Here is a 16,339-nt window from a genome sequence, read left to right on the forward strand (position 1 = left end):
TCTGTTCAGGGTGAGAGAGTGGCATGGACATATATACACTACCAAATGTAAAATAGATAACTAGTGGGAAGCAGCCGCATAGCACAGGGAGATCAGCTCGGTGCTTTGTGACCACCTAGAGGGGTGGGATGGGGAGGGTGGGAGGGAGGGAGATGCAAGAGGGAAGAGATATGGGAACATATGTATATGTATAACTGATTCACTTTGTTATAAAGCAGAAACTAACACACCATTGTAAAGCAATTATACTTCAATAAAGATGTTTAAAAACAAAAAAAACAAAAAAAAAACAAAAGCTGTCTGTTCACGAAACCTCCTTGCCCTGTTGAAAGCTGTCCACCCCATTCTAACAAACTTTCAGGGTTTCTCAGCCACCTCTACTTTTCAACACTAAAATTTATTATACACTTCTTAGGTGTATATATATATATATATATATATATATATATATATATATATATATATCTACACACATATATATTACTATTATTATCCCCATTTGACAGATGAAAAATTGAAACTCAGAGAAGCAAAGCAACTTGCCTGAGGTCACACAGCCTAAGCAGAAGTACCTTGCTTGTCTGATTCCAAAGCCCATGCTCTTAACCATTACACTAGAACCTCTAGAATCTAGGTGGCCTTCCCGAGCCCAGATTCAAGCAGAATCTGGGCTGAAGAGCTGCTGTTCTTGCTCTTACCCTTTGGGGCCTGGCTGTGCCACACCTGTATTCCATGATGTCCACGAGTCAGAAGATTTCCTTTACCCAATCTATATATCTGCCAACAAACACATATTTAGTGAGTACTAGCGTAACTGTCACTCTCCTACCATTAATTAACAGAGAAATTATTAAGTTCAGAGTAAATTACTTTGCCTTACCTTTGTATAGAACATGACTGTTTACTTTCAAATAGTTGGTTTTGCTTCATGCTCACAACTCTGGGATCTAGGAATGATTATTTTCATTTCACAGCTGCAGGAACTGAGGTCAAAGAGGAGCTTGCCAAAGTTGCACAGATAGGAATGGGGGAGCTGAGCCTAAAAGCTAGCTGACGCCAAGCCCAGTGTTCCGACCATCGCACTGGGCTGCTTCCTCAGCACCAGGGCCCCGGGGGGTTCCCACTGCTCCAGTCAGGCCTGTGAGAGGAAGACCGGGGTCACTGCTGCGTGGGCCCCTGTGCTCTCGATAGCCACGCTTCCACTCAGGTCTGCTTCCCAGCCTCACCGTCCCCTTTCTCCAAGGGGACGAGAACACCCGGCCCTTCCCTGTCCTCTGCGCTCCAGGTCTGGGCGGACCCTCTGCCCCTCATGCAGATTACGCTGAGGGGAAAGCGGTGAGATTTAGGAGGAGCATTCCTGTGTTTCATGGGAATGAAAATAGCCCTTTGGTTGTTGCTGAACAGCTGTATCCCTGCGGTAGGTTTCCCGGTAGGATGGAAGGCAGATGTAGGGCAGGCCGGTCCTGTGGTTGAGGGAGGGGGAAGTCACAGAGCCAGACTTGAAATATACACTAGAATCAGGCACCATATTGCTCTTGTCTCCCAGAACAAGGAGTCTTGCCTCAAGCTGAGGCTAGCACGGGCCTTGCTAGGAGGGCTGGGCTGTGTCAGGCTGTGTACGAGACAGGGTCTGCACTCCTCTCTTGGGCGGGCGTGCTGGAGGGGAGAGGGAGCTGGGCTTTTGGGGACCCCGGGTAAGAAGACCTCAGTGAGGCAAGTGGAGGAAGAGTTTGCGGGATTTGCAGCTGCTGCTCTTCAGCAGAATATAACGGGCAGTTTTGAGCTGTTTTTCCAATGTGTTCGAGTGTCTGGGGCCCTGGTGACCTGGCCGGCCTCTGGGGGGCAGCCTGGGTGGGTCTGGAAGCCAGAGCTCCCCGCTGTGTTGGGGGCAGGGTACAAGCTAGAGAAGCCACCAGCTCCGGATTGTTTTTTGGTTCGTTCTGACTCTGTTCAGCCAAACTGATATTCCCTCACATTGTGTGAAAACTTTGGCTCCCACGCTGGGACTCCGGAGCTTGGCCTAGAGCAAATGTTGCCTTTGGGGCAGGCTGTGGTGTTGGTGGGGAGTGGGGGGACTTGGGGGGGGAGACCTCCTCTTACCCCACCCTCAGCCTCGGTGTTTCCTCAGCGGCTAGAGGCTGCCTTCCCTTTAGGAAGGCGGTGGGGTCCAGGTCACCCCAGTGTCCTGCAGGGCTGGTGGTGATCCTCCAGACTCTCCACGACGGTGTAGCTGCTCGCAAACATAGCCTCCCTTCCCCGCAGAAGCTTCCTGAATGCCTCCCTCAGCAGCCCTCTCTCCCCACATCTAGGACCCAGCAGGCTTGTCCAGCCCTCGGAGAAAGGGACCCCAGGACCTGTCTGTCGGAGGGGCCAGGAAGGCCAAGGCCACTGGCACTGGAGTCCAGGAAAAAGCCACAGACACAGGTCAGTGGGAGGGCTCCCTCCCTGCAGCCTTTATCTGAGCAAGTATCTTAGCACAGAATGTTCTGGTTGGTGTTTCTTGTACATAAATCTTTATTCCAATTGCAGTAGCTTTGATAGGAAAAACAGGGCCCATTTCGTCACACTTTCACCTTAATCAAATGTCTCTCATGCCAAAGCTCTCTATGTTTCTAATTTGCCCTATTTGGATTGGATTTTGGGGCGGCAGGCTGTGGGACAGGGAGAGTTACAGATGAATGAATACCGCCATTTGCTTTTTTTGTCAGAGGGACAATTTGGGCCTGTTCTTACACAAACTAGATAGGCATTTTACCCTGGGGGGGAAGGGGAAGGGTAGGAAAGCAAAATTTCCATCTCAAGCTAAGTGCTCTAAGGGGGAAAATTTTTTGCCTTTGTGGAAAATACAAAAAACAAAACAAAATACAGACAAATAAAAGTTGCAGGGGAAGGTAGCAGCTGGAGAATGGGTAGAGCCCTGCTCCAGGCTGTACCCTGGAGTCCCTGTCATCTCCAGCTATCTCTAAGACACTCCTGATGCAGTCAGTGACAATGAGCACATCCCCCGGCTTCAAAAACAACAAAACAAAACAAAAAGAGGAAACTACCCTGGGTGTTGGATTTCTTGGAAGCCTGGGGACCCTGATGCTGGTGAAGATGACACATCTTCCTCCTCTTTCTGCCCGTGCTCCCTGTCCTCACACCCCTCTCCTCCCCTGTCTCTCTCTCTTGTTTAGTGTCCTCTGTCAGGGAGGAGCAGAGAGTCGTGTTCCCTTCTGGCTTGGCCCACCTCTCCTCCACCCCTTTCCCGCTTACTTGTATTGGTTCTCACTCATCTTTGTCTTTTCTCCCCACACCATCTTCTCTGCAGTTCCCATGACCCCATCCACCTTTGGTCACTTGTGGAAGTCACCCAATTAGGAATTAAAAAGTTTTTTTCAGGCCGGCCTCTGGTTCCTCTGATTCTAGGCCGACGTTGGGGCCATTGGAAGTTGCTGTGGGGCCGTGAATGGGTGACAACAGCGTTGGAGGCCTTCATGTTTTCTTGGGTAATGGAGTCTTTCTGCAGGAAGCCACTGGGGGATAAATTGAGGGCCAGTCATTAGAACTAAGGCGATCTTAACATGAAATCAGATCTACCGTGACAGGCCTCCTGAGATTATTTCGTTACAAATCTTCCAGGGAGCTTTTCAGCAAACAGCAGATCTCCCCCTAAAAAAATGAGCCAGCCTTACGGGTCTTTGGTGCAAGTCTCCTCCTATCTACCTGGTGGGTCCCTGCAGGACCCAGCCTGGGCCCCTCTGAGGTCAGAGGCAGCCCTGTGCCCGGGCGGCGGGGATCTGCCTTCTGGTAAGGCTCCACAGATTTCCCCGAATGAAGCAATCAAGGCTCGGGAATCTGGGCTTGTGGGGTGGGTAATCCAAGGATTAGGTAGCTTTGGCTCTGGAATGCAGAACAAAGTTGCAATCCAGCAGACTTCCCTTCCTAATTACGCCCGGCTTAGGCTAATTTAATCTGAACCCGGTTAGCCTTCCCTGAAGTGTGGCAAGGTTGGCTGGGGGTGCAATGGGAGAGTGAGGGTTACAGGTGGGTCTGAAGGAAAGCCAGGGGGTGCTGTGTAACTTTCTCCCTGCAGCTTCCATCCCAAGGTTTGCAGATGGTCACCCTGGGCAAAATGACTGGAGGGCCGGCACACAGGCTGCTTCCAAAAATTTAATAAATAATGGTTCTTTAAAACTGTATAAACTATAAATTACCATGCAGTCCTTATAATTTAAAATAATTTACAGGTTGAGGTAGGGAGGGGCGCCGGAGAGTGTGGAGGGGGAGCGGGGAGAGGCTGAGGGCCGTCGGCCGGTCAGGCTCTCCTCCCAGCTTTCCTGCTGAGCACACACACGCAGGCCGTGTCGATCCGGATGAACCGCCAGGCAGCCTGCTTGCCATCCATGGTCAGCGCCTTGACGAAGGTGTGGGTCGTGGTACAATATGAGTTCCAGTGCTTCGAGTCGATGCCCCGGCATCCGCTGTCGACGGGATTGGGGTCCCGGCACTTGGTCTCAAAAAAGTACTGTTTGAATACACTGTTGTTGATGTTCACCTCTCCCAACACCATCACCTCCTTGCCCTTGATGTCCGTGGCGGTGGCCTTGTCCCCCACCCACACGCTGACGCTGTCGCACACCGAGAACTCCCCCCGGTGGAAGACAGGGTGGGACGACGACCGCTTGCTCCTGTGAGTCCTGTTGAAGGGGGCGGCCCCGCCGGCCTCCAAGTCCAGATCCTGAGCGTCCGCGGCCACAGGTGGGGGCTGGGTGCTAAACAGCACGCGGGGTGAACGCAGGCGCCGCTTTTTAAAAAGTTTGGGGTCCACGGTGATCTTGCGGGTCTGCCCTGCCACCCTGGCAGCTATCGCGGCTGCCGGGCCGCTGTGGGCTCTGCGGAGGGCTGTGTCAAGGGAGTGCTGAAGGTTAGTCCAGTGGGCTTGGGGGATGGCGTGTCCTGCTGGGACATTGCTCTGGGTGTGCGCTTCTGCCTGGACGCCGATCCAAAGAGCTGTGATCAGAGTGTAGAACAACATGGACATTACGCTGTGCACCTGGAATGAAACACAAATGGGGATTACTCCACGGAGCACTGGGTGTGGGGCAAGGGCAGTTTCTGGGTCCCTCGGAGTTGACCTCCCAAGAGGATGACAAGGAGGTTTCTCCTGGTGGCTGAAAGCAAGGAGACCCTGGAATTGACCATTCAAACTGAGACGCTTCTGAGAGTGAAGGGCGGTGCTACAACAGTTACACTGGGATGACAGGCTTAAACAGGGCTGGCTCCGACAACCTGGGTGTCTGGGCACCCCATCTGCGGGGTGCGCTTTCCCAGGAAGGGACGGAGCCCCTGAAATTCTGCCCTGTGGTGTGGTATGAACTCGGCAGTGCTGGTTACGGAATTCTTTGAGTTCTCTGCCTGCCAGCGAGACAGCCATGGGCAGGCGGTATGTGTGCACCTGTGTGCAACAGGATGGCTGGGGGTGAGTCTGACACCTCTCCCAGTGCTGTCTCCTGCCCAACGGCTTGACTCCCCTGGAAAGGCAGTGGGCAGGGCTGCTGGGGACTTGTCTTGAAGCCTCAACACTGAACACACCCTCTTCAGACAGTAGCACCGGGTCAGCTCTGAGATCAGGTGACTGAAAACCCACGAAGCACCATGTTTGGCAAAAAGAGTGAACATAGCTCTGGGACTATCTTAGCCAGTCCGTCTATTTAGCCACCAGCCATCTATTCGCGTCTATAAACGTGATACTGGTAAAGGGTTTCTCTTGGCGTGAGTGATGTTTTTCAGCTTTTCAAATGCATTCAGTTCTAGTTTCTTATTAGTCTGTGAGTTAGGTTAGGATTTATCATCTCTCTTTCATATGCAAGGAAAGTGATCCACAGAAATTAACTAACAGGCCTACAGCTGCAAACAAAAACTGGACCAGAAATAGAATCCAAACATGACCCCTTACTAAGCCAGTCTACCCTTCCATCCTTCCTTCCTCCCCCACTTTCTCCTTCATTCTTAAGTGTCTCTTTTTAAAAATTATTTGATCTTAAGTGAGAGTAGACCAAATGGCATAAGTCATCTGTCCCCAGAAGGCACTGCCAGCCCCTCTTAAGCATGTGCCAGATGGGGCTCTGCACTGCACTGTACTGCTTCCCCGCCAGCAGCCACCCGCAGGCCAACTAGCTGTGAGACTAGCTCTGTTCTTGAGCTCACTTTTGGCGAGCTTCTGTGCACACCTGTACATGTGTACCAGCCATCACCTCTGGAAAGCTTCCCCAGATCTTCCTGGTAGGGTAAGAGGCATCCCCTAGAGAGGGTGTTAAACTTGCAATTTGATCCCTCTCCATCTCTCTCCCCACAGGTCATTCTGCTCCCTGCCCACTCTTCCAGCCTGGCATGGGTACCACTTCCTCCTTGAGGTCTGCTCAGATCACCCCAGCGAAAAGCCGTCTCTTCCTGTTCTCAACTTCAGAAGTGTGTGTGTGTGTGTGTGTGTGCGTGTGTGTGTGTGTGTGTCTGTGTGTGTTCTCTCCTACTAAATCAGTGTAGTGGAAAGACCTCTGCACTGGATCTGGGGTCAGGAAACCTTGTTTGGATTCCTAGCCCTGATACTTGTTAGCAGAGGAAAGTCACTTAATCCTCCTGAGCCCTCATTTCCTCATTGATAAAAAGCAGGCAATAAACACTATTTCACAGAGTTGTTGTTAGGATTAAATAGGTGCTCACACACCTATTTAATTCTCAGTCATCCCAATGTCCTGCAGTCAAGGACTTTTTTTTCTTCAGTTATATTGCTGCTAATTCACTCTCAAAGCACACTCCATACACATCTTTTCCTAGCACATAGGTTTACCTCTGTCAGGCTTCTTCTCAAGACTAGTATTTGAGCCTGTCTCCCCACTGGCCACAAGGTCACGGAGGGCAGAGCCTGTCTCATCCACCTGCGCACTAGTCACTCCACCCCTTGTCTCCCATGGCGGTTTGTGCATAGCCCTGCTGCCTCTCCGCATGCTGTGGATAATCGTTTACATGTCTGTCTCCCTGAGAGCACTTTGGAAGCGGTGCAGTTTGAATTTACTGGGGCCATGTGCAGTGCCTGGCATGTAGTAGGTCCTCAGACTCTGTAAGGAAAATGAATGAGAGGGTGAATGGGTATGGCCAGAGCACCTCACCTTCTGCCTTCTTTCCAACATGATGCCTGGTTTCTTTTGGACTTTGTGCCTGTGACCACATGCTGCGTTCCTAATCTGTTTTAAAGTGATGCATTCTTCTCTGTAATGTGCTTCTATTCAGCTGGAAATAGACAGCTCTTTGGTGAGATACCAAGAATAAAACCACCAAATTCTTTTCTCTCTGGTTACTTGGAAAATTGTTTGTGTTTGCTCCAATTCTCCAGCCAGCCATGCAGAGGAAGCAGTGAGACACCTGACTTTTCGACCATCACTGGTTGTGCTGGCTAATGGTCTTGCAGATAAGTGTCCAGCTGATTAGTCAACTGGCAGCTAATTCAAGCCCTTTGCTTTTGCTCCTTTCCTTGTTTCATTTCTTTCTGCCTCTCAGTACACATTATCTCTCATCAGGTAGATGAAGGGAGAAGAAATGAAATGGAAATTCATCCCTTTATATCCATGTTAGTAACTCTTAGAATTTGGATAGGGAAATGAAAAAAAGATTAAAATGTAGGGTTTTGATGGTAGTAAGGGACATACTGCTCCCTATTTCCCATTACCAGAGGTTCCCACCTCATTCTGGAGTCCCCTCTTTGGTGAGCTCATCCTCTTCTAAGGAGTCAACTGAAGTTTCTGTGCAGTTGATGCCCATGCCAGGATCTCTGGCCCAACTCCTCTTTTGAAAGCCAGTTCTGAATCCCCAGCTTCCTGATGGGCAACTCCCCATGGATGCTGACATTTTAAATGCAAGTCGTCCAAAACAAAAACCTTTGCTCTCGTAATCCTCACTAGGATCATCATTCTCCCCTTCCTCCTCTCTACTCAACAGAAGCTGCCCCACTGGGGCCACTTGATGATTTATGAATTAGTTCCACAGCTACTATCTCTTGTGAGCATCTCTCCCCATCCTCCTAAACATGTTTCTCTGCATTTCCTTTTTCTGTTACTGGAACCACCATTCCTTCATTCACCAGCTCCAAGCCTCAGCTCATGACTGGACTCTGCTCTTTCCTCTCTGACCTCCATCCAGCCCTTTTTGTCTGCTTCAGTAGCATCTCTTTTTTTTTTTTTTTGTATTTAAAAAAATTTTTACTGGAGTATAGTTGGTTTACAGTGTTGTGTTAGTTTCAGGTGTACAGCAAAGTGAATCAGTTATACATATAGATATATCCACTCTTTTTTTTTTTTTTTTTTTTAGTAGCATCTCTTGAAATATACTTTCTATTCTCACCTCTATGTTCCCGGTTCAGGTCATGGAACAGTCTCCCAGCTGATGTCCTGCACCCTCATCTGTCTTCTTCCAATGCCTACCATCCCTGGCCGCCCCATTTAACTTCTTAAAGAACTGCTCTGATCACATCACCCTGCTCAAAGGATCCAGTGGTGAGTGGTTGTCTAGTATGCCACTAGGTTGCTCAGCCTGGCCGACAGACCCTGCTCTCCTTGTACTCCCTTCACATATTTTGCATTCCAGGCAAACAGAATTCCTCAGAGGCAGTGCCAGCTCTGTGCTTCCCCCCTGTTGCCCTCGGTTCAAAGTCTTTTGTGCCAGGCATTCTTCCCTCTGTCCCTCCCTGTGTCTTTTCTGCTCTCCACCTCGGCTGGTCAGAGTCCTTCCTTTTGGCTTGAGCACCCACCTTAATAGCCGCCTCCACTGGGGAGCTTTTCCTTTTTCCAAAGAGACCAGTTCTCTCCCTTCTCCATCTCTAAAAGCATTTCCTTAATGCTCTTTTATGGCAACGTATTCTCCTCTTATCCTCCCACCTAGAGGGTAAAGTCCCTGGAGGCAGAAACGCATCCTGGCCATCTTTGTCGTGTGCACATGACCTAGCCCTCGCAGGGAGCTCCACCTCTTAAGAGTCAGTGAGTGTGTGAACAAGTCTCCTCCTTCTGTGTCCCTTAATTTCTCCATCTGAGTGGTGATGTTTAAGGTATCTTCCAACTCTGACACTCTTTGGGTTTAAGCAATTATAAAATTTTCTGCTCTGCCTAGAGCTCTGCTTGTTCTACTCAACTGACTACAGAGTTCTTAAAGTCTAATGTGCTGTTCCTCATTGCACTGTCCAGATAACCTGTGGTACCTGGTAGTATTTGATCACAGTGGAGATTTGCATCGTGGAGAGATTGTTTTATTGTTTCATTGAGATTTAAAAATGTTGCAAATATATCTCTCATTTGGGACTTAGAGTAAAAGTGTTTTTTTTTTTTAATTGACTTACTCATAACAGAATGCCCCTATAATCTTTTTTCTTTTAAAAAAAAATCTTTCGTTTAAAAAATCATGAGTGGATAAGAAAGAAAAGAAAATATTAGTGTGTTTTCTATTGTAGTAATTGAAAGCACAAAGCACGGTCTACAAAAGAACATTCTCTCCTTGACGTGAACCAGGGGAGGAGCTTTATTTATTTATTTTTAAAAACAACCTTTGAAGCCTTTCTCCTGAAGAGATGACAGTCCTCACTGCGGCTTCACTAAGCAGAGACCTATGAGCGGAATGATTAGCTGGGGAAGATGCAGTTAGGGGCTCACATGATGGAACATGTTCTGTTTAATGTGTGAATGTTCTGTGTTTGTTCTGCTCCCACCAGAATGGAAGATAAATGACTAAAAGTTGAGGGACCTGTCAGGGGCCTTTTATCCATCCACTCAAGGTCCACCCAGCTTTCTTCACCCTCTCCCAGGCCGAAGGTACGTTCTGTGGCTTTCCAGTGGTTCACACACTCCAGTAATAAGAGAAATTTCCTGCACCAGGTGAATGATTTCACACAGATTCTGGCCTCACCTGAATAGCTGATGAAGCTGCTGGGCAGAGCTAAGCAACTGGTCTACCTCTGTGGCCAGGACAGCTGATGGCGCTGGGGGGCCCGGCGACCGTGCCTTTGGAGGTGCATTGCAGAGGGAGAGAGAGAATTCCTGCCTTCGCGGGAGGAGTGTCTAGAGAGAGCTGTTAGTGATTCTCGGGCTAGAGATTAGATCAGTGAACCAGGGTCACTAAGCGTTAACAAGAGAGGAAATCCTCGTGGCTGAGGAAATCCAGCCTCCTCCTCCTCCTCCATCTCACTCGCCACATTACGAGTGCGGGTCAGGAATCATTTCTTGTTTTACACTTGGCCTCCACTTGCGATGTAAACTGGCTGCTGTCTTCAGACTGGGACTCTGTTGGGTGTTGGGGCCTGCGTGGAGTGAGCTTCCCAGGGAGAAATCCCTGAGGCTGCAGCACAGAAAGGCACTGACAGAATAAAATCCAGCTCCTCTGCAAGCATCTCCCAGGCTGAATTTATTAAGGGGAAGCATGAACTGGAAGGGACGTCAGAGTTGATCAAGTCCAGAGGTTCAGTGCATTAGAGTCACCTGGAGGGCTTGTTAAACCACAGACTGCCGAGCCCACCCCCAGAGTTTCTGATTCAGTAGTTCTGGGCTGGGGCCCGAAAATCTGCATTTCCCACAAGTTGCCAGGTGATACTGATGCTGCTGGTTTGGGGACCACATTTTGAGAACCACTCATCGAGTCCAATCCTTGAACCTTAGAGAAGAGACAAATGGGCCTTGGAGAGGCTCAGCGACCTGGGGTTATGCAGCTAGTGAGTGGCAGGCTCTGCATGTGGGCGCTTGGCATTGCTCAGCCTCAGCTGCTCTAGAGGCGAGAGGCCTGAGGCCACACACGGACTGTAATTGATGGGCCCTGGGCTGCGTTTACTGAACCTCCAACATCAAAATGAAAATTCTGTTCAACAGGTTGTAAGTTTTACCATCCTGAAGCCATAAATCCAGATTCCAGGGAATAGTTGGACACTTAATTGTTTTATATCTTGTTTATCAGGTTTCTAGACATCATGCAGACTTGATCCAAAAGCACTTAAAATGCCCACTATAGAAATATGCAGCCAGAAAGCACTAGCAGGTGCAGGCACCTGTGGATTTATTGTCTACTCCAGGATGGAATGGAAACAGAATCTACTGGTCTGAATTCTTAGAGACACATCTTAAAATGAATGAGGAGAGATCATAATTACATCACGATCAATTTAATTGTCTCATTACCCAGCACAACAAACCTAGCAGGTGGGTCTTATTCTTCCCATTTTACGGAAGAGGAAACAGAGACACAGTAAGAGTAAATAACTTGACCACAGGCAGGAGCCTGGTGGAAGTGGAACTCACCCCTGTCTTCAGACCTGGAGCTCTCCCCACCCTCCACTCCACGGCCACGGGCATGAAGAGTGATCAGGGACCTTTGATCTCATAAGATCACCTGCTCAGACAGACCAGGAGCTGTGTGGAGGGTCTGACGGGCACTGTCTATTTGAGACCCTGTGTTCTGTTCCTTTAGAGGTGCATGGCTCAGACTCTTACCGTGTCCTTGGAAGCCATGGGGCCAGCCTGAGAGCATGGGCGACGTCCTCTCCAGGTGAGCTAGGAGGGCCACATGTGCTGGGTCACTAGGAGCCACCCGGGTCCCTGCTGATTGACAGCTGGCACCGATGCCCCATCCTCAGCCTGGGGCTCATTTCCAGTTGTCCTGGCAGCTCTAGAACTAGGAACCTTGGTGAGACAGATGCCTCTCGGGTGCTTACCTCAGTGTGGCCAGGACAGAAAGCTGCTCCCTCGGAAAAGCTGTTATTGGGCCCAGACGCTGAGCTGAGCTTGGGTCCAGCATGCCATCCAGCCCCTTGGACTGCACGACCCCAGGCCAGGACTCTGTGGGAGGAGAGAGCTGGCATTAGATCGGCTCTTCACCACGTTCTCTAGTAGACGGGTAGCTGTGTCCCAAGCAGGAGGGGAGGGAGGTGCCAACACAACAAACCCTGTTTTCTTTCTTTCTTTCTTATTTTTTAAATTAATTAATTTACTTATTTATTTATTTTGGCTGCATTGGGTCTTTGTTGCTGCGCGCGGGCTTTCTCTAGTTTTGGCGAGCGGGGGCTACTCTTCGTTGCAGTGCGCAGGCTTCTTACTGCGGTGGCTTCTCTTGTTGCGGAGCACAGGCTCTAGGCACGCGGGCTCAGTAGTTGTGGCTCGCGGGCTCTAGAGCGCAGGCTCAGTAGTCGTGGCGCACGGGCTTAGTTGCTCCGCGGCACGTGGGATCTTCCCGGGCCAGGGCTCGAATCCATGTCCCCTGCATTGGCAGGCGGATTCTTAACTACTGTGCCACCAGGGAAGTCCCAAACCCTGTTTTCTTGAGTGTTGGGACTTTGCCAGCATCAGGACCAAAGGAGAAGACAGAGCTCGGCTACCAAAATTGCCAGGGGCCTGAACTTGCACAGACCTGCGGCGGCACCTGCCTCTCACTCTTGTGCCAGAGCTCTTGGTTTCTGCCTGGACACAGTCTATGGCTGATCTTACATGCAGTGTCGGTGCTTCTAGTCCCACATCAGAGTCCGGCTCTAGCAGGCCCCTAATCCAGGATTGAAATGGAATTATTCTGTACATTATACCCACAGATACAGTAGACCCAACTCTGGACCAGCATAACTAAGGTAAATTACTCAGAAGAAAAAGTCCTGACAATTGAGAACACGTTGGTGTTTTGATGAGAATCTAGAACAAGTCATGGTGGCAAAGAAGGCAACCTGACCACTTGATAGATAACAGAGAGCTGTTACAGAACTAGGACGCCAATCTCAGAGTTCAAATTTTAGGAAAGTCACGTTTTACGAATCAGGAGCTAGGGAGCTGATGCAATGAGGAAAAAAATTCTATTCAGTTTTAGGTTGTAGTTCCTAGAAGCAATGGTAGGTGTCTATTCTTTTACTTCTATAAACCTTGTATATGTAGGTGTTTCATTCATTCATTCAACATTTCCTGAGCACGTATTTCTACTATGTGCCAAGTACTATCCTAGGTGCTAGGGACACAGCAGTGAATAAGATCAACAAGGTCTCTGCTCTTGTGGAGTTTATAGTCTTGTGTAAATAAACATCTTCAGATTCTTCACATGCCCTGCAGGTAAGCAGGGTATGATGATAGAGGGTGATAGCAGGGTGTAGTGAGGGGCCATCGTAGACAGGGTGCTCAGTGGAGAGTTCTCCAAGGAAGTGGCCTTCAAGTTGATATCTGAAGGATGAGAAGGAATGGGGGAGAGAGCATCCCAGGCAGAAGGAACAGCAAGTGCAAAGGCTCTGGGGTAGAAACAAGTCAAAGATGCTGAGCATGTAGGGAAGAGACCTAAGAAATGAGTTGGAGAGGTAGAAGGATGTAGGGAGGAACTATGGTTTTACCCTATGGGCCGTGGGAAGGGAGTGGCAGGCTTTAAGCTGGAGGGTTACGTGACATTTTTTGTGAATGAATGAATGAATGGTTATGTCTATTGCAGAACTTGTCATAGGGTGGGGTAGCTCTCCCACCAAAAATGTTGTAGAATGACATCTTTATTCTTCCTGTCTAGATTGTCTTTTCAACTCCCAAGCTCCTTTTCCCATCATGACTCTTCCCAGTGGGGGGCTACCTCCACCCCCCATCTTCCTGCAACACCCCCTCTCATCTTGTGCTATGGAAGCAAATGTCAGTGAAGCCACCATGGCCCCCAGGTCCCTGATCACACAGAGGAGCTGGAGGACAAGGAAGTAGAAAGGGCCTTGAGTGGTTTTCCTGCTGTTAGAAGTCATGAAATTAAGGACTATTAATGAGATGTTACTATTCCTCTTTCTGACCCACTTTACTCAGAATATCATTTTTCCTCTAGAAGTACCAGAAAAACCTTCAGGTACTCAACTGGGGTTTAGGCCTAGAGATGAACACTTACTCAAACACCCTAAAAAAAGTTAGATTCCGTAGCAAAGACCATTTTCAGGCTCCCTCAGGGTTGGATTGAGCACAGGAGAGGGAGGATAGCAGGTTCCCCACAGCAGGAGGTTAGTATTCTAGGGTCTTGTTGCATCACTCATGGGAAGAGGATCTGGTCCACAAACCCTTCAGCTGGGTGTTTGGCCAAACCCGACTGATCACCAGATTGGAATCTACAGAGCTGTGTCCTGGCCCATTTTACTCTCATTTGTGGGTAAGTTGCCAAGTATCTTTAAGCATCTCTGAGGCTTCTCCATAGAATGAGGAACCAGCAGGGATGATAGCTAAGGTCTCCTCCAGCTCTGATCGCCTGTGATTCTACGGGCATTAGTGTTTCCAGCCTGCATCCTTACTGAGTGCTTAAGGAATGCTTTCCTGCCTGTCCAAACACTGGAATTTATTTATTTCATTAATTAAACACTAAACTTGGAGGCGCTGCACCAGCCACTGTGCTAGGTGCTGGGGAAGCGAAGAAGAATGAGACATAGCTCAACTTCCAAGAGCAAGTAAGCTAGAGGTAAGGAAAGCAAACACATGGACAGCATTTAAAGCACAATATGTTAAGTATGATAGATATCTGACATGATATGGAAAACATAGTGGAGGGAGGAGTTTGTTTTATTTGGCCAGATTAGCCAGAGACATATGTGCATAGAGGAAGGAACATTTGAGCAGGGTTCTTAAGGATGAATAGGAGAGCATCAGGGAAAAAGGGAAAGGCATCACAGAGCCCCAGAAGTCCAACATGGCTTAAGAGGGAGTCTTGGGGGAGGGTGAGAAAGGTATGTGATGGGCCTTATACAGCAGCAGGTACTTATGAGCTTGCAGAGCTCACTGCTGTGACCTATCTGCTGACTGTACCTTCCTATGTGACACAAAAAGCCTACACTTTAATCTTTGGGACAATCAGGGAAGTAAGAGTGACTCTCTTTGAAAATATTCTACATATTCCACTGTAAGCCAGGATGGCCTCCAATCCAGCTGATTAGAAGGAGAGAGAAGGTCGATCTAAATCAAAGATTCCACAACTCCTAGGCAGACCTGCCTTCTTGGAGGATCAGCTCTAGACCAACCACAAAGGGTTCCCTGGCCGTATATCTGCAACCTCTGGGCCAAGCCACCTTTGCATGCCAGGGTCCCCTGCCAACCACATCTAGATGCCTGATTGCTATACTTGAGATCCTGTGTCTTTGGCCTTCTCTTGTTCAATGTAGGTACAGGTAGTTTACTACTGGAGAGAGCAATTTCCGGTCCAGAATCCTGAAACACTAAGTGATTTTCATAGATAGTGTTGTTGTTGTTTTTAGTCTTATGCTAGTGAAGGTTGGGGCTCTGAAATTAAATCCGATTTAAATATTACCAATTTCTAATGCAAAGATATTAGGAACAAGCAACCCAAATGCGTATCTATTCTTAAACTCAGGCGGTAATCACTTAGACAGTTTTCACACTTTTATAAAAGCATGGAAATAAATCCCGGCTCATCTCAGGACAGTGTTCTATTCCTTCTTACAGGGCACGAAAGAATGCTATTGAAATCTGGTGTACCCCTTCTAGACCAGGACAATGCTGGCCTGTCCTGGGTCTCAGGCTTTAAAGCAGTATTTCTCAAAGTGAGGTCTACCATAGTACTGGCAATATCTTGGAACTTGTTAGAAATGCAAATTCTTAGGCTCTACCATAGGCCTAGCAATGCTGAGTGAAACCCAGCAATCTGAGTTTTAATCCCTGCAGGTGATTCTTATGCACATCCAGATTTGAGAATCACTGTTTTGGAGGGTCCCATTCTGGTCCCCTTCCAACTGCAACCTCTCCCTTGGGTGAGGGATCCACGGCTGAGAGAGAGTGATAACCCTGGGTCAGCCTACTGCTGTGGGGTGCCTGCTTGACTATAACTTTCCATATCACGATCAACATTATGTCTAGAGCACGCCCCAGCACCCCTGACCAACCAGACTTGAGTCAGCTAGAGCTAAAGCGTCTTCTGAAGACCCCCTGAGGTTAAGTGTGTTTGTATGGCCCTCTCTGTTGACACTTGTCTCAGCCTCCCCTTCACTTGCATATGGTCTCAATGATCTTTTGGTCAATTTCAGAATACAAACTGTGTTTTGTAAAGCTCCCAAGGTGACCCCAGTGAAAAGCCAGGGCTGAGAATCACAGCTGTACAGGAGGAATGGGAAACTTGACACTGGCTTTGATGAGCTAGCAATTAAGAAAAATTATCAAGAAATTAATATATCTCAGAAAATATAAAGTGCAGGTATGATCACATCATAGGCAACAAGAAGGTGTGAGAATATAGCTTGAAGACTCTCGGGGGGATATTGCCCCTGTCTCCCCTTCCTACCTCCCCACCCCTGGCAATTGTCTAGGTATAATTGACATTTGTGAGTTGGAAGGTTTTCTTTTTA

The 16,339-nt window shown here is 48.6% G+C and overlaps 1 protein-coding gene across 3 annotated transcripts in view; it reads right to left on the bottom strand.

The window, feature by feature from the left end:
• Window positions 1-2,490: 2,490 nt before the first annotated feature.
• NGF (nerve growth factor) overlaps window positions 2,491-16,339 on the bottom strand; it is a 51,644-nt gene continuing 37,795 nt past the window's right edge. For 2 of the 3 annotated variants that reach the window (XM_068540568.1, XM_068540569.1), the window contains exons 2-3: window positions 11,720-11,843; window positions 2,491-5,035 (exon numbers count right to left, since the gene is read on the bottom strand). In XM_068540568.1, the coding sequence (XP_068396669.1) occupies window positions 4,298-5,023 (726 nt within the window). In that variant the 5' untranslated portion in view covers window positions 5,024-5,035; window positions 11,720-11,843 and the 3' untranslated portion in view covers window positions 2,491-4,297. Of the gene's footprint in view, window positions 5,036-11,719; window positions 11,868-16,339 lie in introns of those variants that run through there. The other variant, XM_068540567.1, reaches the window with a different exon arrangement.

Source organism: Eschrichtius robustus, chromosome 3, assembly GCF_028021215.1.
Source record: "Eschrichtius robustus isolate mEscRob2 chromosome 3, mEscRob2.pri, whole genome shotgun sequence".
In the NCBI taxonomy this organism is placed as follows: Eukaryota; Metazoa; Chordata; class Mammalia; order Artiodactyla; family Eschrichtiidae; genus Eschrichtius; species Eschrichtius robustus.